At 37.7% G+C, this 27,828-nt stretch overlaps 1 protein-coding gene across 5 annotated transcripts in view; it reads right to left on the bottom strand.

Annotated features, from left to right (window-relative positions):
* Positions 1-27,828, bottom strand: part of NEO1 (neogenin 1) — a 211,764-nt gene that overhangs the window by 6,118 nt on the left and 177,818 nt on the right. For 3 of the 5 annotated variants that reach the window (XM_075505607.1, XM_075505604.1, XM_075505606.1), the window contains exons 15-24: positions 25,762-25,956; positions 24,840-24,935; positions 23,449-23,672; positions 19,512-19,650; positions 16,673-16,780; positions 13,413-13,607; positions 7,968-8,036; positions 6,987-7,134; positions 4,934-5,172; positions 4,128-4,220 (exon numbers count right to left, since the gene is read on the bottom strand). In XM_075505607.1, coding sequence (XP_075361722.1) covers positions 4,128-4,220; positions 4,934-5,172; positions 6,987-7,134; positions 7,968-8,036; positions 13,413-13,607; positions 16,673-16,780; positions 19,512-19,650; positions 23,449-23,672; positions 24,840-24,935; positions 25,762-25,956 — 1,506 coding nt within the window. The remainder of the gene's footprint in view (positions 1-4,127; positions 4,221-4,933; positions 5,173-6,986; positions 7,135-7,967; positions 8,037-13,412; positions 13,608-16,672; positions 16,781-19,511; positions 19,651-23,448; positions 23,673-24,839; positions 24,936-25,761; positions 25,957-27,828) is intronic. The other 2 variants (XM_075505605.1, XM_075505609.1) reach the window with 1 other exon arrangement.

Genomic DNA, 27,828 nt, shown 5'->3' with positions numbered 1-27,828 from the left:
TTTTAAGGCACAAAAATTTTACAGGCATAAATGTTTTAATTACTTCTATTTGTAGAAACCACTAGTCTACACCTGTGTTTCAGCAAACATTTCAATCACTATCAAATATAACGCATGTTACTAAAAAAGACTGCCTATATGTTTTTGCAACCACAACAAAAAAATCATGCACGTACACTACACCTTTCAAGACATTTCCTAAAAACTTGGAGATGGGGAGAACACCACAAAATCGTAGTAGCTCTGAAACACTATCCAAAGCAGAATATGGTGAGCAAGTGGGGAAAACCTATTCTAGTGAACAGCCACGTCCCCAGAAAGTTTACCCTGCCACCGAGCCATCCAGCTTAAACTGCTGGGTTTTGCTAATAATTTGCTGTGTTATCAGACCTAAATCATGTATAGCTTTACAGGTCAAAAATCAGTGTGTTGTACCACCAGGTCTTGATGAAGATCATGATACACTGTTTAATTTCAAGGAAGAGAAAAGTTCAGATGAAGAACTGGATAAAGAGAAATGTGGTGTGTTAGGAAAGAAATAGCCCTTTGCTTCCTAATTTCCTTCCAGAATCTTGGTTTTCCAATTGTCAAAGAAGGAACTGACTAGGCATACACCATTCCTTTTGCATTACTGTAAATTATACTAAAATTGAACATACTAAATTATCCTAATTTAGTATTTAAAAGGTAAGTAACTAGATTTGAGTGCTACAGTAGGGGAAAAAAAACACAATAGGAAGGTATCTGCAGGCACAGACTTAAACACACTAAATGGTCCTGCCTTCTGCGTTGCTTGCTGAGAAAAGGCCTCATGTACCAGTGTCAGTTTTCTGTGTAGCTTCTGCAAAAAGGTATCTAAAGACATTACATTAATGTTTCCACCTACTATAAAATAGAAACCTACAGCTGGAAGCCCTCAGAGCTTTTGCAAACAGGATAAAAAGTCCAAGTCCCAAAAACAATCTTAAGCCCTAAGGCACCAGAAGACCTTACATATCCTTCCCGACAGTTAGTGCATCGTGTTAACCTGTCACACCAAGGCAGCTGTGTCTGTTTCGTTCTTTCTGGGCAAGGCAATATCTAATAAAGAGGGGGGAAAAAGATAGGCTTTTCAAGCGAACACAGCAGGACTGGTATCAAAAAGGTATGTCACAGCTGGGTTTAGCGCTGCAAGGGAAAATCATATCCACAACTATATCTGCCAGCATTATCACATCAGCTTGAATACCATCAAAAAGTAGAACTGGAATATAGCAACTCCCTAAAATATATCACCACTGTATCACTTGTGTCAACTGTACATCTTTTCATCCTATGTGGGACTGATCATGTAAGTTGCTGAGTATCTTTCTCGCTGAATAACATAGTATGAGGGATACTTTGCTATGCTGTTTCTGTGGAGCACTCGGCACACTTCAGCACTGGCTCCTATATGAGTTTATCTTACACTATGTGTATCCAATGCTGCATCCCATTTAGAGGAAAACACACTTAGAAGTGCGCAAGAGAAGACTTATTGCAGTCCGAATTTGTTACGGGGTCACACAAGTCTGAATTCATCGTGTTCCAGCACCTGGCATGGGACAGGAAACCATCAGAATCCAATAGCTGCAATGTCCCTTGTTAGACACCCCTATTTGACAGCAGACAAAACTTTTAAGAAACTAACTGGCGTAAAGATGATTAGTGTAAACTGTATCCTCTGCTCCTCCCTCATACATGTAAAACTGGGAGAAAACAAGAGCATCAGACTATTTATTTTAAAACCAAGAAAAAAAAAAAGATACTACTCTTGTAAAAAGGTTGTAAACCAAGGAAACAGTCGAAAATTCACAAACTGAGCTAATCAGGTCATCAGGACACTTGAAAAAGCATGTAGAGGCCAAGAAAACCAAGCACTCACTTCAGGTAAATAAAGCAAAAAGTTAGGAAGTTGAAACATAATGGACTGGCCTGAAATCATTCCATAAAACACAAGAGCTTGTGGTAGCAATTACCCGCTACAGGGTTGAACGTGAACATAGTGCTCAGGGAAGTCTAAAGCTCAGACCAGATAAGCACTGTGTAATTTTGCCTCACAGTTCTGTCACTGCATGTTAACTTTTGTACTTTTCACTTGTGTTCTCAAGTCAGGGTTTCAGTCTAGTTGTTCAGAGGTTTAGCCAAGTCCCTTTTCATCTCAGAGTCATCATTTGAAAACTAGATATATCAATTCTTACAATATTTCATAATAATAATTAAAATATATTTCTACTGCCTCAACAAAATTTCTATGCAGCACTTTTGCTCAAATCATCATTAACTGATAGGGAAATACACAGATAAGAAATAGCAAACCAGACATCCTTCTCATTTAAGAGTCTGCTCTGCCAGACTCACAAAACCTCAGCCTCTATCAGTGGTCTAGCCACGTTCTAATAAATTAGTATAATAGACACATTGTGGAGCAAAGCTACTGTACATATTGCAGGCTTTTGGTATCCTTTCCAAAAGATGAGCAGTGTTACTCCTTCAGAGCCATTTCTTCTGCTCAGTAAACTAGGGGACTAGCTCACAAGTGGAGATGTCTTGCACTGAGCTGAGACGCGTGGTGATCTATTGCCGCAGCTCTCTAAGTCTCTCCTACTGGATAAGCAGCTGAGTTGTTTCTGAAGCTGCTCCTGAGCCACTACTGCATTTTAGCATAAATCCATACTGATTTTGGTTTGCCATATAAGGGTGGACTGTAAACTACAGCTGGTCAAGAATTGCTTCACAAATAGCTGTCCATGCAGTGGGGACAGCAGTTACTTTTAATGTTTCGGTATAAGAGTAAGATCACTGCAGATAAGGGTAAACATGGTAATTTAAAAAAGAGTAAGCATGACTCCTGTAAAAGTAAATCCTGCATCACTAACCTCAGAGTTTCAAGACAGTGCCAGTAAATATGCAAATAAAGGGAACCAGTGAATATAATACAGAGCCAATTTTCAAAAAGGCTCTGACAAAGCTCCACTCCAAAGTTAAAATATTAAGCTGCTGTTGGAGGGAAAGCTCTTTTATGGACTGAAAGCTGGTTCCAGATAGGAAGGGATGAAGATCAATTTTCCAGGAGGAGGTTCCCCAGGTATCAGTGCTGGGACTGGTTTTAATCAGTTATCTTTCTCAGAAGCAGAGAAATCTTCAAGTTTGGAAATTATATTAATATCTTTGCGGTAGTCAAATGCTATTTTGATGGCAAGGAACTCCGGAAGGACCTCACAAGACTGAGCAAGCAGGCAAAAAATGGCAGGTAAACTTCAGCATAGCTAAATAAGCTATTACAGTAATATTACACTGAGGGAAAATTAATCCAAACAGTACTTCTATGATGCTGTACTCAGAGCTGGCGGTTACAACTCAGCAAAGAGTTTTTGGATATATGGTTGACAGATCTCTGATATCATTAGCTCAATATGCAATAGCAGCCAAAAAAGCCAACAGAACGTAGTACCTCATTCAGCAAGGAAGGTATTGAGAACAAGGCAGAGGGCACTGTCTCCTGCTCTGTAAGACCTTGGTGGTACTGTGTGCAGCTCTGGCCTCTCTGCATCTCAAGAAGCATGTAGTAAAGTTAGAGAAGGTTCTGAGAATGGCAGCTAAAGTGATAAAGGGGATGGAATAGCTGCCTCATGAGGGGAGGCTAAAAAGGCTATGACTGTTTGGTCTGGGGAGGAGAAAACAAACAGTGGAGAAGAACCTGACAGAGATTTACCAACTCTCTACAGTTCCTATGTAACAGCAGAGTACAAAGGGAATGGACTATAAAAAGCAGCCAGGCTCATAGTCTCCCTAAAAAGCACCTGCAGTTGCCACTGCTGAAGACTGGGACAGACAGACTGTTGGACACATTCCTAACTCTTCCCCACTTTTGCAGCATGCCTCCTGCTTGCTCAAATACAGCTATTCAGTTTTTCCTTTTAACTTGATCTAACTCTGCCTTCACTATAAGGGATTCAGGATGCCTCCTTTGAACTGTTTCCATTGCAGATATGACAGAATTACTTAGGAGAAGTATGTGAGTATGTGTGCCTGTGCATACAGTATCAACATGGCTTGTTTGGGTGCTCCCAATTTCAAGCCAGCTGGTAGGTGGGCTGTTGACTTACGCTGAGGTGGTTGAGAATCAAAAGGCATCATCATCTTGGGCCTCATCCCCCTTCTTCCTGCCAGTGTGGACATGCTATCCTCCGACTCATGCCCTGAAGGAAAAATACTGAAGGTTATTTACCACTGCAGCAAGACTTCTGTGATACCATACCAGATGATTTCAATCCTCCTCCCTCTATTTCTGGGCTGTCCTGTTTGTAAGCAGTCTGTGACTCATAATTGATAAAACCAGCTCTTTCATCCTTCACTAGAAGGTGGAAAAGAGCGCAGTTAGGGTAAAGATTATTGGTCACTGGAGAAACTCTCCAGGCCATAATGCAAACACAAACCTCTGGCAGTGCAGCTCTAGGCAATAAGTGGCAGTACAAAGAGTCACACATATGGGTAAGACATCTTGGATTAACAAGTTAACCACTCACTGAGTGAAAACTCACCCACACCTCAAGAGCTGAGCCGTAGCTGGTTAAAACACCAAAACCTGATTGTGTGTTTGACTACTGAAAAAACGTCACACATGTCTCTCAACAGTTTAATATGAAACACTTGTTAGATGATCTTTTGATTACTAATCAGTATTTACCAAGATAAATTAATTCTTTAACTCTTGGGCACTCAATTTTCTCACTAAAATATGTGGTCCATCCTTTTCAGAGAGTCTTATAAACTAGGCAGAAAAACAACTCACTACTTGGAAAATAAGAACAAAAAAATAAGGGTAACTGAATAATATGTCAATAAAGTGATTTCACCAGTAAAATGTATTTAATTTTAAACATCATGGTCAAAGTACTCGTTGATAGCTCACCTCTGTAGGAATTCCGCCTTTGATGGATATTGCTGTCCATGGAATTATCAACTGGGGTGATGTCTTGGGAGTTGCGAGGGATTGGGGTATCTGTCATGATTGGATTGGGATCTGGAGATTTATCAATGGGTTTTAGCTCCAGTCTTTCATGATGGATCCAGAGGTCAGGAGGCTTGACGTCTTTGGAGTTTCCTTTGTACTTATGGGACCCATTCACTGATTTGCAGGCAGCTCGTTTCCTTGGGAAGGAAAACAAATGAAATGTTCTTAGATGTAGGCTTCCTTTCACTTGTTGAAAAAGGCAAATTTTCACTGAGATTTCCTTCAGATCTGGTATCCAGCTGAGCAAAAGCTACCCACTGGGCAGGAAGCTTTGAATTTTACATATAAGCACATCTGACATCTCAAAGCATGTTCTGCAACTCTGATGCCATGAAATTTGTCTCAAATGCTACCACATGCTGCAGAACTGTGCTCTACAGTCTAAGCTTTCATTAACAAAAATTAAGTTTCCAGTACTTATGGTTATTAAGAGAATATTCTAAACATGAAGTGTATGTACATCATGCTGTGCCTGTACTCCAGGACTTACAAACAAGCTCAAACAATAGCTGTAGAAGGAGCGTGCAAATAGCCAGTTATCCCAATAGGACAGTTAACTCTAAAGTCTAATGCCAAGAATGTTCATTTTAGCACTGCTCAAGTTAGACACATCTAAGTAATGTGCTTTTTCATCGCTGTGGAATAGCATTAGCAGCAAACTGATTGCGAGGCAGACATTTGACATGACGGAATTTTGGAAAAGTAAAATGTAGAGTTCCAGCACTGCCCTCCACACACACTCTTCGCTTTGGACCCTGGCAATGATGGAGAAAGGTGTCCCTTCTGGGTAGCACGCTTGCTAGAAATGGCTAAGATATGAATAAATAAAATTTTGAAAGTATCAATGAACGGAGCCTCTCATGTAGGTGATACACAGCCAGACATGCTGCCGGCACCTTGCTTTGAGCACTGTAGCTGAACGAGTAAAACAGATCAGAAGGTTATTCACTGGTGGTAGGTTGCTGTGTAAGAGAGGTGGTATTTAGAAACTGGGAAAACAAAGGCAAGATTTCACAGGGTTATTTCTGCTCTTTGAAAATAAAATATGTCTCTTGGGCACAGGCCCATGAATTTTGCCCTCTCCCAAGCACATCCCCCAGTTGCTAGACCACCACTTATATATCCTTGCTCTCCTCTCCTGAAGAACTTGCATTTTTGCAGGATGGTTCAGCTTCAGCAAAGCAAGTGGAGATTATCTTCTAAACCTGGCTTTTAATCACTTTCTTAAAACTCTATTTTGCATAACAGAGTCTTTTCAAACTTAAAAAAACCTTTAGAGCTGTTCAGTTCTTTCAAAGAACACGCAGAAACAATCTTCAGAAACTTATAAATGGAAGCATTGCTGCTGTAGTCTTAATTCAGATGCTCTAAATGAGGGAAGACTTCAGATACACACCTATATTTTGGATTTTGGAGCACTTTCCTAAGGAGTCCAGCACCAGATTCAGATTCCACTCCAGTAATCTAAAAATTTGATATTATCATGCACAGCTTGTAAACCTACTCCACACAGTGAAGTACATGCTAAGAACAGAAGTGAGAATCTGCCTGAGCTTTCGAGCTCTCACAGCTCGAAACAGATGTATTGGCTTGAGTTTGGAAACAATATTTTAAACAATAATTTCTCCTCAGAGAGGGGCAAGTGCAAGTATACATGAAAGCATTGCTCCAGTTTGCTTGTAAACTCTTGATGGTTTGTAAACTCTGAAACACTGACTAGGAAAAACAGGACATCATCACATTCACACACATGATAGCTTAGCTGTATTAATGCATGTTATCTTCTGAACACAAGAATTCAAACTGCATTACTGATCTGTTGCCAGAATAGAATTTCTACAGCCCGCAAGACTTAAAAGTAATAAACTCTAAAGCATCATAAAGAAAAGATTAAATACTAGAATTAAGTGAGAAAGGTAGGACAGGGCAAAGTGCCACTCGGACATCTTACTTTTTTTGGTGAGAAGTTGTACGACGAGTGCAGAAGACAGCGACTATCACCACTATCACAATGGTGATCACTCCGACAGATACTATGATTACGAGGAGCATGTTGCTGTCCAAGGGAGAAGTAGGACTTCCATGGGGACTGTTACTGCCTGTAAGAGTTTGAGATGGGAGAAAGGGGTTATTTATTATATAGAAAAAAAACCCCATCAGAAGCAAGCAGCGCCCAAAGACTTCTAGAATCATACAGATTAGCAGAATGAGAAAGTTGGTTTGTCTGCTAGGATTTCAAGTCAAGTGCTTGCTTATTTTTTTGTCATTTGCCAACTGTGTTTCTGTACAATTGTTAAATCTATAAGATGCTTTATAGATCCATTTCCAACTAGCAGTCTATAAAAATTTATGTTCACCCTACTCAAATAGTTACCATAAAAAACTCAATAGTTTAGAGTCTAAGGAGAGTTAACCTGGGACCTTGCTAAAACTATAGCACTACAGGCATCCCCTTGGACCCAATAATCATATGAATCAGTATCAGTATTCTACAGTGGTCACTTTCTTCTGAAAGAAACACATTTTATGTAACACTAATGAGTGTTACCTTAGGGCAAGGCTTCTGCAATGCACAGTACTAATAAGGAGAAGGAGTTAAGATGATTTTTTGCCTTCCTAATATGTTCTTACTGAAGTAATTTTACACTTGTGCACTATAGCAGCCATTTAAAACTAAACTGGGAACAAGATCTGCTTATCAAGACTGAAATGTAAATGCATGTGATGGTATTTTTTCCATTAACCCCACACAGTAGGCAAGAACACTATGACAGAAATATGATACTATTTCTTGAGTGGCAACATCTATCATCATAAAGAGAAAAAGTTACTGGAACAGATGTAATCAGTCTTTTCAGTAGGATATAGCATCACTCGGTGAAACACCAAAAGACACTGCATTTAAATTGAAAAGCTTTATAACAACACTTACCACCAAGTGGTGGTTTGTAATCTGGTCCTATGTCCACTGCGCGGCTTCCTTTCCCTGCAGATCCTGAAGCTGAAAAGGTCGTATATGTGGTAATTTTATATACATATATACACACACACACGCACACATAAACACGCACTTTAGCATTTCTAAGGTAGCTCTTTCAGAACTTCTCTGAACCACTGTGAGCATTTTTTTCCCCCCTACAACACGATTGGGCTTTGAACAGCAACTGTGTTTCCCCAAGAAGAGAACCACTTCTTCAAAAGAGCTATTTAATAATTAGTTTCCTGCATTACTATTTTCCTAAGTAAGCTTAGGAGCCTCGACTAGTATTCATTTTTTAAAATATAATAAAAATTATTTGCAGTAATACACAGGTGTATATTGAGGCAAATGGCTTTTCCACACTTGTACAGACAGTTAATCATCTTGAAACAGTTTATTTTCCTAATACCTAATTATAGTAAGTGTGGAACACTGGAAATAAGTGGAGGATCAAAAGCACAGTAAACGTAATATTAAGTCCCTGCCTATCCATAAAAACCTGCTTTCAACTTCTCCCCATTCTTTTCTGTGTGTTTCACGTTCACCACAAGTGACAATGAAGTATCACAAAAATGTTTTTGGTGAAACCTGGGAAAACAAGTTCGTTTCAAAGCTTTATGTTTATAGGCTGACAATGGAAGTAAACATTATTACAAACTGAGGCAAATTACACAGCCCCTCCTGAACCTTAGCTACTGCTAGTGGACTCCTAGGTGCTAAATGCAAGAGCTGACCTACCAACTGAAATGCTGTCCTCTTTTTACTCTAACAAGTACTTTCCCTTGCATAATTCAGGTCTAATTCAGATCACTTGCTGTCACAGCAAGACGCATGAAGTCACAAGTTCACCTCTAATGTTAAGACCCCTCCTGAGTTAGCAGAATGTTTCCCGCAGATAAAGATATACAAAACCCCTGTTCTTCCACTTCTGTGTTTTCATTAAAATGCACTAATGCTAAATTACCATGGATGATAAAAATACTGTAGTAGGGGAAACATACAGCAAGATGCAAAGAACAACATTCTGCTTGTTATAGGAATCCATCATACTTTGCACATTTTTACACCGTTATGCACAAAAAGCCAAAACCACAAAAAAACCAAAAGTCTGCAAATTCAGCAGTTTCACAATCAGGAGAAGGATTTTCTCAAGTTAAAAATCCACTCTAATCAAGAAGTAATAGACGTTAAAGGATGTGTAACAAATGGAAATTGTGAACCTAAAGTCAAAGCCTGTAAATTAGTCACTCTGAAATAAAGACAACTGGTAAAAACAGCAAAAGGTACCAGCAAGAATACTGATTCAGCTCCAAGAAGGATAATAAGAAGGAAAGTTACATGTATACAGTGAGGAGTTAGATGTAGTCTAAGATAATGGAAAAGACATATTGCAGGACAAATCTACAATGAAAAAGACATATTGCACCTGCCAGTCTAGAGAGGACACTGCATTCAGTGAAAATGTGTTCTCTTTTTGAAGTACTGGACTAATAACTGTGCAGCAGCAATGAAATAATTTAACAGAATTTTAAACAGCTTGTATTTAATATATTTACATCTGTATGACCAGATAACTTGCACTGAGAAGATATGAAAAAAACCCTAGATGAATTCTCTGAATCACTGAACCTGGCGCTGAAGATATGCTGGAGGACCAGAAAAGCTGCGGGAGAACGGGGAAATAAAAATAACTGATGATATTTTAAAAGGACAAATAGACACCCTGTGCATTCTTAGTGCAGCAGCTGGAGCCTTAACATAGGCAAGATCATGGAAAAGGTGATAGATAGGAGATGGTGGCATACTTTATGCCCATCTTTCTTTTTTTATTGAAAACAGGTATTTGCAAACAAACTAAATGTCAGACTATAAATTTGGTTGGTAACAGTAACTATGCAGACATACTATATTTAGACTTCCATAAAACATTTTACTGAGTTCTGTACAATGCTTTGTTAAAAATAGCATACTAAAAAAGCAATGTGGCACGTATTAACAAGATTAACAACTAATTAACTGATAAGAATAAGAATTATAATTGCAGAATCATTATTCACAAGGGATATTTCTAATGAGTTCTGCAAAGACCTGTGCTTGGCCAAGTGTAATTCAATATCCTTAATAACACCGTGAAAGAAAATTAAAACAATTGCTACTGAGGTTAACAGATGACATAAAATAATGGAGCAGATAAGAAGATATAGTCACCTGCACAGACCAACAGGGATCACGTGGTACATGCGGGTATAACACACTGAGTTGGTGTGGTTTACCATGGGGTCTGCACTCCCTGAACAATGCATATAGTCACACAACCAACTGAAGATTTTATATACCCCCCATATGTGTGTGTATATGTGACAAAGTATATAAATCATATTTAGATGATAAAAACATTGGAAGGCAGCGATACAGAGAAGGCAGTATTCTGCCAAGCAGTCATATTTCCAAAAGGTGTAGTCATCCTTGGGAATAACTACCTGTGCATGATCCTCGTAAAGCGTGGCAGCTCAGGGATGCCTGATACTGGCACTGACTGCGTGGTGTCAGTGGCTGCACATTTCCAAACACGCAAAGGGAACTACAAGATACAAAGTCCAGTTTTCAAAATACGATGAAATTTAGGTACCCAACCAAGATGCTTCTCAGTATCTAATTCCTGAAACCAGGGATCAACAGTTTAGCCTTTAAGTTCTGGGGAGCTCATCTCTTATGCAGTGCAACCTGAAAGATGACCTGACTCTTCTCTGCAGTTTATGCAGGCATAAGGACTGTAACTCATCGCCTCTCTCAGAAGGAGCTAGTCACCACCACAACAGGGAGCATAAGCCTTGCTTCTACACAATATGCTCTGAACAAGCATATGCACATGCTACATCTTCTGTATGGACACGAGCCTTTTTTTTCAGGATCTTACAAAGTTTGTTGTTGAGGTTTTCCATTTCCTTCTATATTAAGGAACAGTTTAAGATAACATTTACTTGAAATTTTATTTTTTTTCTTAAGCTTGTCAATCTCCACGTTAGCCATTAGGTATCTGCAGCCAGACAACATATTTTAATTTTGTGTTACTTTAGGATAGTTTACTAGGATTAGATACCTTAACCTTTGCTTTTGTACTAGGCCAGTGCAACTCCTTGAAGCCTGACAGCAACAGCCACTAACTTCTCGTAATACAAGCTCGTGCTATAGAAGTGTGTGGAAGAACAATATGGTGTGCTTAATACGGAAGAAAAACATTTAAGTAGGGGAGAGAAAAAAAGACAGAGCCACTAAGGCTCGAGCATCAATCCCATTGTAGTTTTGTTCCTTCCCAATCTCGAATAACTTGCCTACTATTTCCTGAAATGACACAATTCTGCAATTCAGTGATATTGTCACAGAGCAGGCTTTTCTGCTCTTCCGCTTGTCTTCTCCTTTTCTACATTTAACCTACTGCCATGATTTATAATCTCCGAGTGTTGTTATAGGAATTCTGAAACAAAACTCTCTTGGCTTTTATGTAGGGTTTTATGATGTACAAATTATATAATTTGATAAAAATTAATCAAATTGTTACTAGAAGAATATGTTACTTTAGGACGATAACGACGGATGAGAAGATTTAATTATCTGCTGAAATGAGGTTAGAATAGTGCAGAACAGAAAACAGCAACTTTTACGTAAAACCTTTTAATTCTCCCCTATTCCCTTCCACTTGTAATTGGGCACCAGCGATGACACGGTGAGCATCTGCTTCCCCACAGACAAGCCTGAATCTCAGCTAGCATCTGTGTTACACAAGTCTGGATATGAATTTACTCTGTCTAGTATACTGTCTAGTATCAGCATTATTTGGTACACAGAAGGTAAAAGCATATTCAATAAATTACTTCTAAGTAACAAGTTGAAAAGCAAGTAAAAAAAAAAAGCTCATTCTCAACCCCTTTAGGATCTATTTAATTGTATATCTAAGCTGCTTGCCAATGCCCTTTTAAACTCATCCCTTTAGACTAATTCTTCCCCTTTTTATCGGGCTTGTAGGTTATTTAGAAGAAAGCAAAAATAGCCCTGGGACATTCACCTTATAATTCAATGCAGTAAACTCAAAGCTACCATTTTTCAAGCTAGCATTTTAAAACCTTAAGGCTTTCAGTAGCTAATGCTGTGCTCTTCAGGAGAGTCTGGAGTCTAAATGAGCTGACAAGCAGAATCTCTCTTGCAAAAAAGATTTCTAGAGCAGGCATACTTTCCTTCCTTATGAAAATAATTATAGATGTAGGGCTCACAAAACAGCACTTGTGCTAATTAGATAAACTGATCTTCCACCTCTATGTACTGAGATCTTGCATTGATGGTCAGAGGCTGGCTGGAGTATCACTTAATCCAAATTCATTTTGACAGAGTGATTCAGCTCTGGCACAACCCGCTTGTCCCCCGCTTGTCCCTTCATGTGACATCTGACTACAGAGATCACTTTATATTCCTAACACCCAAACCACAAATAGGACTTTCAGTTCTTCCACTATTAAAAGCACAGCAGGAACTTGTTCATTTAAAGTTAGAGCAGCAGATACTTGTTTCATTTAGGAAATGCAACAGCACATGGACAGGAAAAACAAAATGTGTGAAGGATGGAACAAAAGAGAAAGCGTGGCTATTCATTTACCTTGATCATTAGGCATTTTATCTGAGGATTCAGCTAGTGGGACAAGCACAGGGAAGGAAAAAACAAGAGAAAGATCACAAGGCTTGAAGGAGTGAGAGACAGAATTTAAAGTTTCACATAGCATCAGTAGACTAGCTAGAGCTCTCATTTCTAACCACCAATACTGATACAGGAAAAGTACTGTTAAAAAAAATCTACTCATAACTTTTTATTTTTCACCTCTCCTTAGAGTACTTTTTTCCACGCTATCATGCATTTGTACTATTTCACTAGCTACGCATCACCAAGCAGTTCTTGATTTAAGAGCCTGTTGTGTCACACCAGTTGCCGTTATATCATCCAAGTCACTAGCAAGCACCTGTGCCACTGGCTACCAACTCCAGAGCCTGCTGCTTTATACCATTTCATCAAGAGCAGATGTGACACACAAGACCTAGACTCTTAAAGCAACTAAAAACTGGTTTTCTAAAAAGCACATTTAGGACACAGACCCTCAGCATTAAGAACTAGATGACCTAAGTGCCCACGAGTAATTTTGAAACAACACAATCAAACAGCTGAGCAACATTTGCATATGTATTAACTACATGCAAGAGCAATCCCATAGAAAATTTCACTCTAGTCAAACTCCGTTGTCTTCCTGTCTTTTCCAGTTTAAATATAAAATTCACGCTACTGGTATCTTATCCTTATAGAGGCTGCATTCAGAAAATGAGGAGGAAGATATTTAGATATATGTAATAGTTTACCTTTTGGGGTTCTGAACTGAACTGCCTCAGACATAGGTCCCATGCCCTTCGAGTTGCGGGCCTGAATTTTGAAATAATATGGCGTATCAAGGGTCAATTCTTGTATCTGATGGGTCAGTCTGTTTCCCACGACGGGTTCAATAACCCAATCATGTATTTCAGCATTCACATCCGTACTGTAGTAAATTATGTATCCTAGTCAAAGGAAAAAGTGAAAGAACTTTATACGTAAAAGAACAGGATAGTCATAAGATCTCACAGAAAGTGTTCTATTGACTGACTAATGATATTTGCACAGCTAAATCATTAGGGGTTTTCTGAAAGTGTATTCTTACTTTTTCAAAGACTAAGAATGCATTCAAATATTAGACAGCCTTCCCATCTTAAATTTTAAACTGTTCAAAAGTATATGTTAAGAGGAAAAAAGCCATTTAAAATATCAAAATTATTTTTGACCACTGTTAACTGAATATGGAGAAATTCCTCATTTCCATCTCTTTACCTGTTCATAGACCAAATAATGTAAAATAACATAAAGCTGTTATTATCAAAACATCCTCAAAGTATTAATATTTATAGAAAATAGTTAACTTTAAAACAACAAATCATTCTCATGCACAGCTAAAGAACAAGTGTTTAATAGTTTATAATTATTTTATTATTTTTCAGTTTATTAACAAAGACAACAATAATCTGAAGACAACTGAAGTTACCTTGCATGTTACCGAAAAAAAAAAAAGGTATGGGAGGAGTTTACATTCTGTTATTAAAATATACTGCAATTACAAACCAATATGAAGTAAAAGCTTTATAACTTTTTTATATAAGAAACAGAGCCCCAGCATAAAATAAATACTTGCACCAATATAGGGCTGGGTCATCAGCTGCTTCATGCACAACTTGCTGCTTCCCTTGTCCCACAGACCACCAGTCTGGGGGGTTACAGTGAGGAAGGGGAGACATTCTCCAGAGTGACTCCCACTTCTTTCAAGCAATTGAAAATATTGCTGATACCCCAAACTCACATAATTCACAGTAACCAGTACGGCATAGAGGGTGATGCTTGAAACGCCAGTTGTAGGTCTGGCATGCTTAATTTCTTCCCTTGGCGGCCTAGTTAACTACTGGGGAGTAGATGTAATAATTTGCTACTTGTACAGGTCACAAAGCAACATATCTGCAACTTGTCTAAGAAGGGGCAACATAGATATATACATATGTATATATTTATAGTGACAGTTAAAAGCACTATATATAGTATAGTGACACAAGAATACTCAGTTAACTTATGACTGTACTAATTAGTCAACAACTATAATCATGCACAAGCATCTGGAATCCAGACTAGCACAGTTCAGTATTTCACGTCCATCCTATCCACATCAAAAGGAGATTAGAGCTGAAAAGACAAGTATTCCACAGACATACTATCCAGTGCATAGGAATTACATCATCACTTAGTTTTTACGGCATTACTTAATGCACAGAATGAACTGAGCTGAGTTAATGAGCAATAATTACTCTGCTTCTCCCGCTGGCGGTGGCTCTCCCCACCAGAGGGCACTCAGCCCACGCGTCCCTGAAACTCTTGCCTTGTTACCCCGGCAAATTGAATCTAATGTTTGGTGGACTCAGACTTACCACAGAATGATTTTATTTTTTAACTATTAACTGCTGCTTATGCAAAAACTAATAAATACTATACGTTTTCATTCAACACGTATGAATAAATGGAAGGTTCTCCTTCACAGTATAGAGATGGCAAGGGGATTTTCTTACTGGGAGAATTGAATGCATACGATAATTTTGCTTATCACATTGTGCAAGGAAATGCTGATCTCTTTGTACATTGTCTTCCCTTTCTCATGCGTGCACTTGATGTAAGATGATAGGCTTATCTTTTTAAGAGCATATATAACCTGGGGATATTTGTGCCTTACATTTCACACCTCTCTGAATGACGCTCACTGACTGCTAGGAACCAAGTCCTTTAACCTGCAGTTAAGATAAAGGCTCTTGTTTCTCCAGTCAAACCATCTTTCCCATATAAAGGAAACATCTTGTTGATAGTAACACAGAATTGGCTTTATAGCCAATATAAAAAAATATATATACAGCATATAAACAGCTATATGCATGCAGAGACATACAAATTGCTCAGACAGACATTCTGGTGCAGAGTAAGCTGCCGTCTGTTAGAGTTGCATCCTTACAGCTCCACTTGTGAGACACACTTAGCACCCAGTGATACAGAAGAGTAGCGCACTGGTGTGGCTGCACAAGCCCTCTGGCCTTCTTGTTTTAGCACTGACACCAGAAAGACAGTGTACCTGTTAGAGCCACACTGTCTTACCTGCAGCCTTTGTGCTGCATGCATAGTGCAGCTTTGCCTTTTAGGGGTCTTTCTTACAGCTTACTTAAAAGTTTATTGTAATTACTATAGGTTAAGAGTCTCCAGTATTCTGCCTTTTCAGAGAGATTGAATTAGTTTTAGTCTCCTCTCTAGAACCAGGCAGTACTGCCTGATCAGATGCCAGCTGGTGACAGGTTTCAAAGGCTTGATTCTGCACCATAGTTAATTCTGAGAACAAAAGCAAAACCATACACTGCAAACTATATGCTAAAAAAATCTGCTTTAAGCTTAAAGCCTGTGATAAAAAAGGAAAATTGAAGTGAATTATTTGAGAAAGCCCTTAGAAATGGGGATCGAAACAGAAGTTACAGAACGGAAATACTTATTATTATTTTCTGTAAAATGATTTATCCTGCATGAAAGTGATGTAGTTACAAGGGCAAATAACAGTTTACTCCTAGTGATGATGTCAGGGGACTAATAAACTGACTATAAGTCTGTTCTGTGCCTCAAAAATGACACAAATATTACAAAGAGCACTGGGATGGAGTCTTCTAAATGAAATACTGATGGGCCAGATGCATTATAGATGTATTTCTGGAGGCATGCTATTAGAATAGCACAAGCTGATGAAGGCAAAGGTTATTGAGATATTTAAACTTTCAATTATATTTCTGGTTAGACTCCAATTTCACACTGCAGTTAGTTTATATCTTAATATATTTTTACTAGGTACAAAAGTAAATAATTAATGTGAGCTACTAAAAAGATTGACAAAGAAGATATAGACCTCTTGACTAGCTCTAGGCTAAATTAAGTATGGAACATGTTCACATAGTTATGCAGATTATATTCTGCTGTTAACCAGGCATCTTATATCTGCCTTTATTGCTCATGCAAACTGCACCTGTAATTTTGCCATTGGCTTCGGATGGAGGCTGCCAGTTAACAATTATTGTCCGAGGTTTTCCCTCTTTGCTCACCACAGTCACGTCTTTGGGAGGAGAAGTAGGAACTGCAAACAAACAAAAACCAAACTATCAGAACAGGTTGCCCAGTTTCACTGGATATAAACAAGTAATTCAGCATCTTCGCTTTTTATTTGTTTGACCACTGAAAAAAGGTACATACAATAATAAAAACTCTGAATGTTCAATCTTCAAATAAATCTACCATACTAGTGTAGTGGTCTTACTGATTTACTCCATTCAACTGGCAAATGCCATCTGGTGTGCAGCATCTTCTTTCTGCAAGGAGTCACCTGTTTCTAAAGCATTTCTGTCAACAGATGCTGTGATTCATGACTAAATGAGTCCACATGTCTTCAAAAACATGGCATCTTTGTACAACTCTAACAGTTGGGGTGAATGACTTCTAACCTGAATTTCTTCGGTCATCATAAAAATTACATGAACCTGTGAAATAAATACATTTTATATGCACAGGCATATGAGATATCTCCGTATTTTCAGGTTTATGTGGGCCCGAGACCTAGTAATGCCCATTTGCCACTTAAATCTGAATCAGCAAAGTAAATCCACCAGAGATTTAGAATCATAATCCATAATTGCTGATTTACTTTACTGAAGAATTATTTGTAATTTGCAAGGAAATCTGCACCACAGAAGCATCTGAAATCTAGAAATATTTGCTGAACACAATTGTCCAACCTTTTTCCTTGGGTTGCCAGAGACCAAGATTGAGAGAAAGAAAGGACAGATCACTTCCTTGTCCCATCAGCCTCCTCCTGCCTAAAGTTCAGGAAGTGGCACAAGTTGCTCCAGTGAAAGACTGAAATCTGAGACCTTTCTCACTGTGAACTAAAATATCCAGCTGGGGCTTAGATTAATGGCTTTCAAATGCACAGAGTCAATGTCTCCAAAGGTGCATTAACCAGCCACAGTTTGCAATGCCACATTATGAAAAACATGAGACTTCTAATTAGGTAACTTTTAGCAAAGGAAATCCGCCTTGGATATTTAATACTATAATAGTAACATTTAGTGCTTACACAGTGCTTTCTGCATTTAAAAGAGCTTTATATCTATTACCTATTAGAAATTAATCTGTCTATCCTCTGAGATGGCTACCTATTATCCCTGCGCAGAATAATAGCTGGAAACCAGGGATAGCAAAAGCTCAAAAGTTACTGTAACTATTATCCCAAATACTTAAAAACATGCTCAACAGAAATGTACAGATGTAAAGCACAATTCAAGGCCCTATAGTAAGCTTCAGAGGAAAAAAAGAGAAAAAAAAAATCAGGACTAGCCCTCAAGAGATTACTAATTCACAGACCAACACTGAACCCAGTATCCCATATTTTCCTTCACCATTAGTCGAGGAGCAAGTCCTATACAACACTGCTACTCACAAGTATTCTAAAATAGTGAGTCACACACTCAGGAATTTTGCGAGTAATATAAATCACAAGATCTGTTATGAGAAAATATACTTGGCCTTTTTTGGTTTTTTTCATTTGCTTCTTAGTTCCCAAGCTTTTAGGTCATATTTGCAAATATTCTTTACAACTGCCCAACTAGAAATTTACTTTCTATTTAAATGAAATGAGACCTCCTGTATCTTGCCCTTGCTCCTGTACTTTTTTGAGTTTCAAATTATCTTTTAAGAATTTTATTTGTGCAACTTTTACAGTCTTTGCTGTTAGTGTAGAGTTATGGATGAGAATTGTATGTGTGTCAGCAAAAATACCAAATAAAGTGTTTTAACATGGGATGGGCATAGTAATCAGAAGGGGAAAGGAGCCTCAGTCCAGACCTGTGCTGTCAGAAGGGTAGCTGGCTCCACATCACGGGTTTCCCACCAAAAACTAAAGCAACTGAAGCTCACGAAGAGTTTACTGGACTTCAGAGTAAGTTAGGAGCTTTCTGACTTTATCTTGTTTTTGCTTTTTCTTATTCCTTGTTTTAGAATATTTGGATGATCTCACCAGTTCTTTGCCTGCTTGATTTTTTTGCTGTATTTTAATTTAGCATGAGAACTACAGGGTAATTTGGATAGGCTCTCTTTTGTTCTTACAGTTCAAATAGACAGAAACCTAAGCATAATAAATAAACCTAATAAACCTAAGCATAAATAAATTTAATTGCACAAAGATCATTTAACACTGCAGGATAAAAAGAGCTAATGAGGGACAGGTTCTGGACCTCGCAGTTACTCAGTGGGCCCAAGTTCCTCCTGGCAGCTACAAACCCTTTTCTGTTCTGTACTTTGAGAGGGCACTGAGAACAGCAATGGCAATTCCTGCTGAAGAACAAGAATTTAGGACTGATTTGGATGTCTTAATTTCTATTGGGATTTTTTTTCTTCGTTTGCCTCATGCACTTCCTCACTCTGCAGTAACTATCATGATAATTACAGCAAATTTTAATTATTATTTGCTGAAGTATTTTCTTTGTATTTGCTATTAACATGCTATTTCTGGGATGTTTCAAGCATACGCTTCTTTATTCTCTCCTGTCCATGAACTGTGGTACATTATTCATTACTTCTCTGTAATTTGATGTAAATTCTTTTGCAGGCAATCATCCCTTTGAATTTTGAAGTATGTTGTTGTTTTTTAATCAGACTTTCTGACTAAACTATAAAGAAAAGAAGCCCCCAGCAAGTATTCATCAGCATAATCATTTTAAATACATGCTTTCCTTCCTCCAGAATTCTGGCAGACTCGACTTTATTCATCTCATCAGGAATGTCGGCCCTTCCAGAAAGACACGAAGGAGTACCTAATTCAAAAGTTGTTCCATGTGCTGTCATACTCCAAGTACTTGATCTTCGACCTTTAGTCACCATCACGGAGAATTCATACAAGGTATTTGGTTTTAACCCGGTCACTAAATAGCTCAAAGTGGTCGCATTTGCAGTCTGAAAGAAAAACAAAGTGTCAGTAACTTCTGAACTGAAAACCATCAATCACCAGCTCTCACCCTGTCTCACATAAGTGTTTAAAACATTTTAGCATCGCTACATTTTCATAACCACAGTCATTAATTCTGTAACATTTTTGCTCTGTCATGCAAATTCATTGATCAAGTATTAATGTGCAGTTGTTTTATCCTAAACTAGAAATTCTTTCTGCAATCAGCAAGAGCATTTAATAGCAGTCAGTTACAAATTTAAAAAAAATTAAAAGCAATACAAGGTCCAGGGCACAGTTGTTATGCAGCAGGCTAAATCTCTTGTCTACTTGGGGGGTTTAATTTACAGCATTTCATTAACTGATCTGGCTAGGGAAAAAAAGGAAGCACAGCTAACAGTAACAGTCCTCCTTGAAATCTGTATCTGCCTTCCAAATTCCTGTTAGAATTTTCAGTAAATTTTTAACATACTTTAAAAAAAAAAAATCAACTGAAAGTACAGGTGCTGAGAGACTTGAAGACAATGAAGCTTTATTAATATGTAATTTTTTTCAGAAAAAATGGTTATCTAGGATCACACACTGAAACTACACATGGTTTCTAGTGTCATTTGTAACTCAGCCATTTAGGTAGAATTTTCGACCTTTAGGTTGAAGTATCTGATATTTGTTATACATTACTTGAACGTAAACACAAAGTACTTGAGGCCTGTGGGAAAAAAAAGAAGTATCTACATATATGTATATTCCTTACCTTGACCTACAGCGATCTAAACATAGAATTACAAGAGTTAGTTGTTTCAATATTTGACAGGGCCATACAACAACTGTATTAATAACTATTGCCTTCAGAAAACAATTGTTTTCAGCTAATTCTTTTTCAAGGAAACAGCCATCTATGTTCCTTGAAGACACTATGAATAATATAGTCCAAATTCTGCAAAGAAAACCCCTATTTCTCAAATATCAATGACAGCTTTTTTGTTACACCAGGTGAAAGTTCAGAAAACTGAAACCAAGTGATACTTAGATTTGTACAAAGTATTTTGCTTGTTCACAGACATGCGTTTTGCCAGTTAGACATCACAGACCTGGACAGAGAATAAAGACATCATAAACCTAATTAAAATCAAGTCCTCCATTACCTTTAAACCTTTACTTGATACAGAATTCAGAGTAGTTTCAAAGTAAATGTGATTGTGGCTGAATGGTTCAAATATTTAAGCATCGGGCAGGGCAGTTCTTACGTTAGTTCAGTGACAAAGCTTGACTGAGCACAGCCTCCCTAGTATGAACATGAAGGCATACTTTCAGAAGAACTCTTCATCAGCTCCCAAAGTGCCAAGCAATATTGTCTCCCAGCTCTTCACAGTGCGGCTCAGGGACATTAGGAAATACCTGATGCTTCAGTAGAAGCTGCAAAGACCTTTGGCCTGGACAATTATGTAATGACGAGTCCAAAGGAGAAATTTTTTCGTAGCATCCTGCATTATGAGCTGACTTACCCCCTGAAAAGCATACCATTTCTTCCTCTCCAGAATACCTATAGAAATTCCTAACACCATTTAAGCGTTTGATTCCATTTATAGTACTTTTTAGCTCCTAGCTGCAGTCATACGTGGCAGCTGGAGTCCCTTTTACAGGTTAAAGTTGTATTTTTCATCTATGGCTTTGAAACTTGGTACCTTTTAGTTTCCCTGGACATCATATTGAATGTAAATGACACATGAAAGTCTGAACTGGAGTGTTAAGACTTCTCTGCTTTCTTCATTTTTTTAACACCACTTACTGTTTTTAAGATCACAACATATCCCATGGTACAAACCCCTGCTCACCTACTAGAAATAAACTTCATAAATATTACCCTATAAAATTTATTTTCCTTTTATACAGTCCTAAAAGATCTAAGTTAAGATTTAATATTTTAGCTTATGCTTGAGAGCACACTGATAAATCACAGGTAGCCTGCGAGTAGGACAACTCTGCTCCACCAACAAAGATTCTCTGAAAAACACTCTCTGATCCACATTAGTGAAACTACACGGTTCAAAGCACAGTGGAGTACTTGAGCTTCAGGAACTGTATCACATCTGTTCCTGTGTTTATATGCTCTAGATTGACACAACCCCTATACAAATTTAAGAAAATAAGGCTCCTTAAGGTGGAACCTCTTAACTTGTATTTGAAGCATCCAGCTTCTTTAATAACAATTTGTGAATATCAGCATAGAAGGGGGAGCAAATGGAGAAAATAGGAATGAACCATATCAACATCCAATTTTATGATGAGAGGGATGGATGAAACAACACTGGTTTGAAGAGTAGCTTTGGATACTAGAGAACTGAAACAGAGATAAGATTTCTATGTGCAAGGCTGCGTAATGGAGAAGCTCCGATGCAAATGGGCGAACAACCTCAAAACATGCAATAAACAACAAAGCTGCTAGTGATGGCTATGACAAACAATATACTAGCTCATACTTAATAAAGTTACCAAAGACCTGACTGAAATGCAGGAGCTTATTAAACAGCACTGCTGAAGAGAGGTCTTGCCTTTCTTAAAATTAGCAATTGTTATTGTCCAGAGTAGTACAGAATTCATGATTGAAACAAAGAAAGAAAAGCAGGATGTGAGCTCTCCAAACATCAAGGGTTAAAAATGATTAGAGCAAATTTTCTCCAACTTACGTCCTTTCAGGCAAGTGCTTTTTACAATGAGTAATTTTGAACTATATTCCATCATTACATATTATTTTTGGTCCACGATAAAACTTCTTGACCACTGGCCACCAGCACCGAGAACAGTGGGAGTATTTCATTTACCACTGAGGGTGGGTTTTTTTAAGCATTTAACTAATGAAACTGCAGCATTCTATAAATCACTCCCGAGACATCCTCTGCACATGACTCAAGAATGTGGATTCATAAATAGCTTGCCTTTAGAGGAAGAACACATATATATACATCTTTTCATTTCAATAAAAAAAAAAAAAAATCTGGTTTGTAACAAGATTGCTCTGTAGGAGCATAAAGGGAGCTCCACTAGCTAGGTATTTTAACAACCATTTCCTTTGAGTCTCATTTCAAATGTGAAATTTGCGCTCAGCATTTTGGAGGCCTCCAGATAACTCTGAATATTTTAAAAAAAAAAATCCAACCAACCAACTACAAAATCCAAATCAATAAACCGAACCCCAAATCTAGTCTCCAAATCAAAACAGTAGATGAAAATCAAGGAAGGCAGGGATATCATAAAGTCATTGTTATATATTTTGCACCCATTCAGTTCCCAAAGGAAAGGTTCACTATCAACTTTGTATGAACAGAAAAGGTTGTAAAAGGAAACTTAAAACCCACCAGGGTAAATATTTTCCCTGCATGACCCACCCCACAAATTCAGATTCTTCTGCTAACTGGAGAGAAGCCATTAGTAACACATACCTTATTAACACATTATTGGCTCCTCTAAAGCTAAGCCCACATCTGTCATACAAAGCGTCCTGGAGCCAGCTCTTCCGTTCACTCACACACAATGCCCCATCTCAATCTCTTTCACACACATACGCAAGAGAGACCACAAAAACCAACTGCTTCCGCTAAATCTAGAAGAATCTTTGAAGCAATGATTTAACTGAGCAGTACTGATGTGAGCTCAGTCCAGGCATCTCATATAAAACTGGGCACATCGCTATACCGTTTTCTAAGCGCTTGTCTTTACTCTCAGCTTTCACTTAACCCTGACTTGAACACGAAACAACTTCTCACTGAAATAATGCAGCTGTGTTAGTGCTGTTGAAACTCCAATACCTTGTACTTCGTATTTGCAGGAATATTGGTTTTCCAGCGAACTGTGTAGTAGCGAGCATCTGTGATCTTCTGGTTCTTTGGCAGAGAGTTGTCTGCCCAAGTGATCCGTATGGTGTCATGACTCAGAATAGAAGCCTGAACTCCCACCGGTGGCATCATGGGAGACGGATCTGGCACTGGAGTGTATGGAGCATTAATAACAAACAAATCAACTTCGGAAGTGTCTAGGGAATTGATGGGTAAAAAGTAGTGTATTATAATTAAAAAGGGAGAAGGTGGCATTTTAATGTAAACAAAAACAAAAAAGGGGAAATGCAGGGTAGTACAATGAAATGAAAGGTGAGAAATGGAGAAAAAGAGAGAAAAGCCAGAGTTAATAGGTGACATAAGACTGGATAATAAAATTACTCTTGCATCGTGTTCCCTTCTTAAGACAGAAAGACAACATATATATGCTAATATATATACACCTAATCGTATTAGTGTTCAGTGCATTCAACCATAGCCTAAGAACCCCAAACATACAATAATTTTAACTTTGACTTTATTTGCCTCAATGTCCACTGATTCCTCTTCCAGAAAACAATGAGGAGGAAAAAGAGCTTGACTTCTTCTAGATGGGTAAATACCACTTCATAAAAATTACAGGGAACTCCCATCATCTTTTAAAGAGTGTTAATGGCAATCAAGTTCCAAGTATTGTACAAATTTGCACTAACTGAAGAAACTGTAATTCCAATATCCTCTATAAAATCTATAAGAATTCCTGCTCTTCAGAAGACTAAAACAGAAGCGTTAACATCTACACAAAATAACTAAGTCAACAGTCTAGTAGGGAGCACAGTGAGCCATAGCATAGTAATAGCTCACTTGCAAACAAATGTTTCTGCTTAAAATCTTTTATTAATGTATTACAAGATAAAAAAAAAAAAATGCCGAGAACTTGTTTAGTGCAAGTGACTGCAGAGTGAGACTTAGACAAAGAAAATGCAAGCATCGTATTCAGAATTTCAGTCTAAAAGACCAGAAAAAAACCCCAAAACCCTATACTTGTCCATAAAACACAAAATAAGGGCAATGCCTTTAGAACTGCACCTACACAATTTGTGCTAATGTAATGGTAACTTTTTGAATAAGAATATCTGTAAGTAGTTGAAAGGTAAGTTTTATAATTTAAAAATGAACCAATTTTAGGTGGTTTATTAACTGGATGAAACATGGGAGGCAATCACTGAAACAGTAAGGCCAATCAGTTAAAGAAATGGAGTATACTTGATGACACTGAAAAACAACACTCTTACACTATGTATTATCACATTTTCAGCTGCTGTGCAGGGGCGTGTTAATAACTTTCAGCTGTGCAGAACTTAAAAGCAGCCCCGTGCCTTTACCTGAGTGAGGCCTGGTCACCGCACTCTCGTACAGAGGGATTCCTTCACCAACATTGTTAAACGCTTTCAGAGTTATGACATAGTGGGAGCTTGGGTCTAAAGGGGAAAAAAAATTAAATATGTTTTTAGTGCAAACTGTTAGTGAATCCTATTTTCTGCTTCTCCATTTTCCCTTTGTTCAGTATTTTATTTTTTAACTAAAACACATGAAGTAACTAGACTAAATTTGAACTGAGAAAGTCTCCATACAGACCTTCTTTTAGTGTTCAATAGTTCTCATACAGCAGAAGTCTATTGTCACAGCAAATCTACCTTAAGTACAGTCAAAACAGTAGTGAGGAAAAACATTTTAAAATGAACATTTTAAGTTGCCCTACTATAATACTATCCAAACCTCCAATTTTATGGAATTTCCCAATAGTTCACAATACTAATATTTATTTTGCTTTCAGGATATCTTACCTACCACAGGGAGTTCTGTGGAGGAGCAATTCTATATATTTCTTTTAAAGTAGATGCCACTGTATCTTGGTGACATTTTAGTTCCTTTTTTGCCTGAAGCCACCTGTTCCACAGCTCCAGAAGGAGAATAAGGGAATGCTGCTTGGCATGAAAGTTTTTGTAATAACCATTGAAGGGAAACCATCAAATCAAAATGCACTATGCTTCAAACTCGGTCAATTTAGGATTCTGGGTATGAGGGGTTTTTTTTTTTATTCTTCTGCCTCTTTCTCTATCAGGAGAAAATTGAGTTTATTTGAAATTTATCAACAGTTTGGCATCCAGTATAATATCTGAATAAGGAAAAAGATCCTTTTACAAACACACTTGTAGTTTTATTTATTTATAATACCATAGTTAGAAGACAGCAACATAAATGAGAGGTAGAACTTGCACACTGATGTTAATTCACTTTCCTTACCTAAGTTTTCAATGGTGTAGTATCTCTGTTTATAGTCCACCTTGATGGTCTGTGCGTGAGGACTGCCAATGCCATACCCTATAGCATAGCCTCTCACCACAATGTTCTGGTTTTCAGGTGGAGTCCAGCTTACTACGATACTGGTGACAAGCGGACGGACATGTAAGGAACTTGGAACTTCAGGAACACGAGTTTCTGTTAAAAAAAAATGATGGATTTAAAGGACTTCTCTTAAATAAAGATAATTACATGAAGAGCTATGAGCTGGTAAGGTCAAATGTAGCCCTTCTCCCCTGCATCTGCATTGAAATAAGCACGCTCCAAAAGAGAGCACTTTATTGTACGAGAGAGCAAAGAACTCTAATAAGCAGAAGAAAATTAACATAGTTTTGTATACTAATATATTTTAATAGATCCTTTTTTTAAAGGAAAGGACAGTCATACTGAAGAAAAGTGTCAGATCTGCTTCAAGGCAGACTTTTTTGATGTTTGTACATGTTCTTTCCAATTTGTAATTTTTCAAAATATGCATTAAATTTACCACATCCTTCCGCTGCACAAAGCAATCTACTTTTAGTTCCATCGTATTACTTCCTTGTGGGCATTAAAATAATTACATTGAAAACACACTGATGATGAAAGAAAGGTTCCTGAGCTCACTGGAGGATTACACAGAATATTCCAAAGCTCTAAGAACTGTCAGTAAACTGGGTATTGCATGTGCTGCAAAGGTTTCTTGTGATTTGTCCTACACTTGTCGCTGTTTAAATCCTTAAGTCTCTTTAACATAATTCACAAAATATATGCAGAGACTACACAACCATACTACAAGATAAAAAAATACTCGAGTCCATATCAAATGCTTGAATCCTACCCCCAACAAGCAACACAAATCTAGTCACAACCCAGAGAGATGGAATGTGGATCCTTAATAACAGAAGGACTTCCACAATACGCCACTGTAATCTCCTAATATTTTTACTAAAAGGCTTTTTCCCCAAAATTGATTACAACTTAAAGGCAATCTAAAAGCACAACTGCACATACTAATGTCCACACCTTTGTTTTAACTTCTCAAAAATTAAATAAGTACTTTTGTCAGGGCACTGGAGCCTGCTGTATGTTGACAGATTATAAATAATTCTGTGCAATAGTAAGCTGAGTTCTCCACTCTAAAATAAAATCAGTTCAGAGAGTTCTGCTTCCTGCAGGGATTTCATTTTAATGAAACATGCTGCATTTATCTAAAAACATTTAATAAAGCACCACAACAGGATTATTTGGATCATAATATGCCATTGGCCTGCTAGCCCAGGGAGTTTACGGCCTCCAGCTGACACAGGTGATCAATTAAAGTTCACAACTATTAAATACAGAAAAGCCACAGAATTGCAAGATAAGAGATGACATTTTTAACTGCACAGAAGTTAGTGCATTGGGGATAAACTCTGTACAGCTGTTTAACACCTCTTGCATATGCACTCCTGGTGGGACTTGCACTGACTCTGCAAAATTACACAGCCTTACTAACACTAAATTGTAACAGTCTGTCTCCCATTCACATTGATGACACTATAAAGTGAATTATTTTCTATTTAAATTCAAAAAGCAGCCATGGAATAAAAAGGAATTATGCCTTACATATCTATTGAACCTGGGAAATTAAATATTAGCTGTAAATACATTTGCATGGTATTAAAATTATCCACATGAGCTTGCTAAAGAAAAGCAAAAAATATACATCTTCTTTCCAGTATGCACATACATGAATATCTCATACATGTATACAGAATGATGTGAATACCATGTTATATTGTCTTAACTGTGAATTTTTATTACTTTATTCATTGTAAAGAAGATGCATAAAGAAAGTTAGATTTCCTGCAAGGACTGCATCATTCCAGTTTGAAAAAAATTAAAATGACAAAATCAACAACACAGAATGAAAAGGTTCTTTTCTTCTCCCTCCTTCTGCCCTATTTAAATTTAATCCTGATGACATCCTCTGGCAAAGTATTGTTACCTCTAATTCAAAAGTAGAGTACGTTTTCATTACCTTGTGTAAGT

This window comes from Mycteria americana, chromosome 6 (genome assembly GCF_035582795.1).
Source record: "Mycteria americana isolate JAX WOST 10 ecotype Jacksonville Zoo and Gardens chromosome 6, USCA_MyAme_1.0, whole genome shotgun sequence".
In the NCBI taxonomy this organism is placed as follows: Eukaryota; Metazoa; Chordata; class Aves; order Ciconiiformes; family Ciconiidae; genus Mycteria; species Mycteria americana.
Note: the sequence above shows the minus strand (reverse complement) of the source record. Positions and strands in the feature narration are given on the sequence as shown.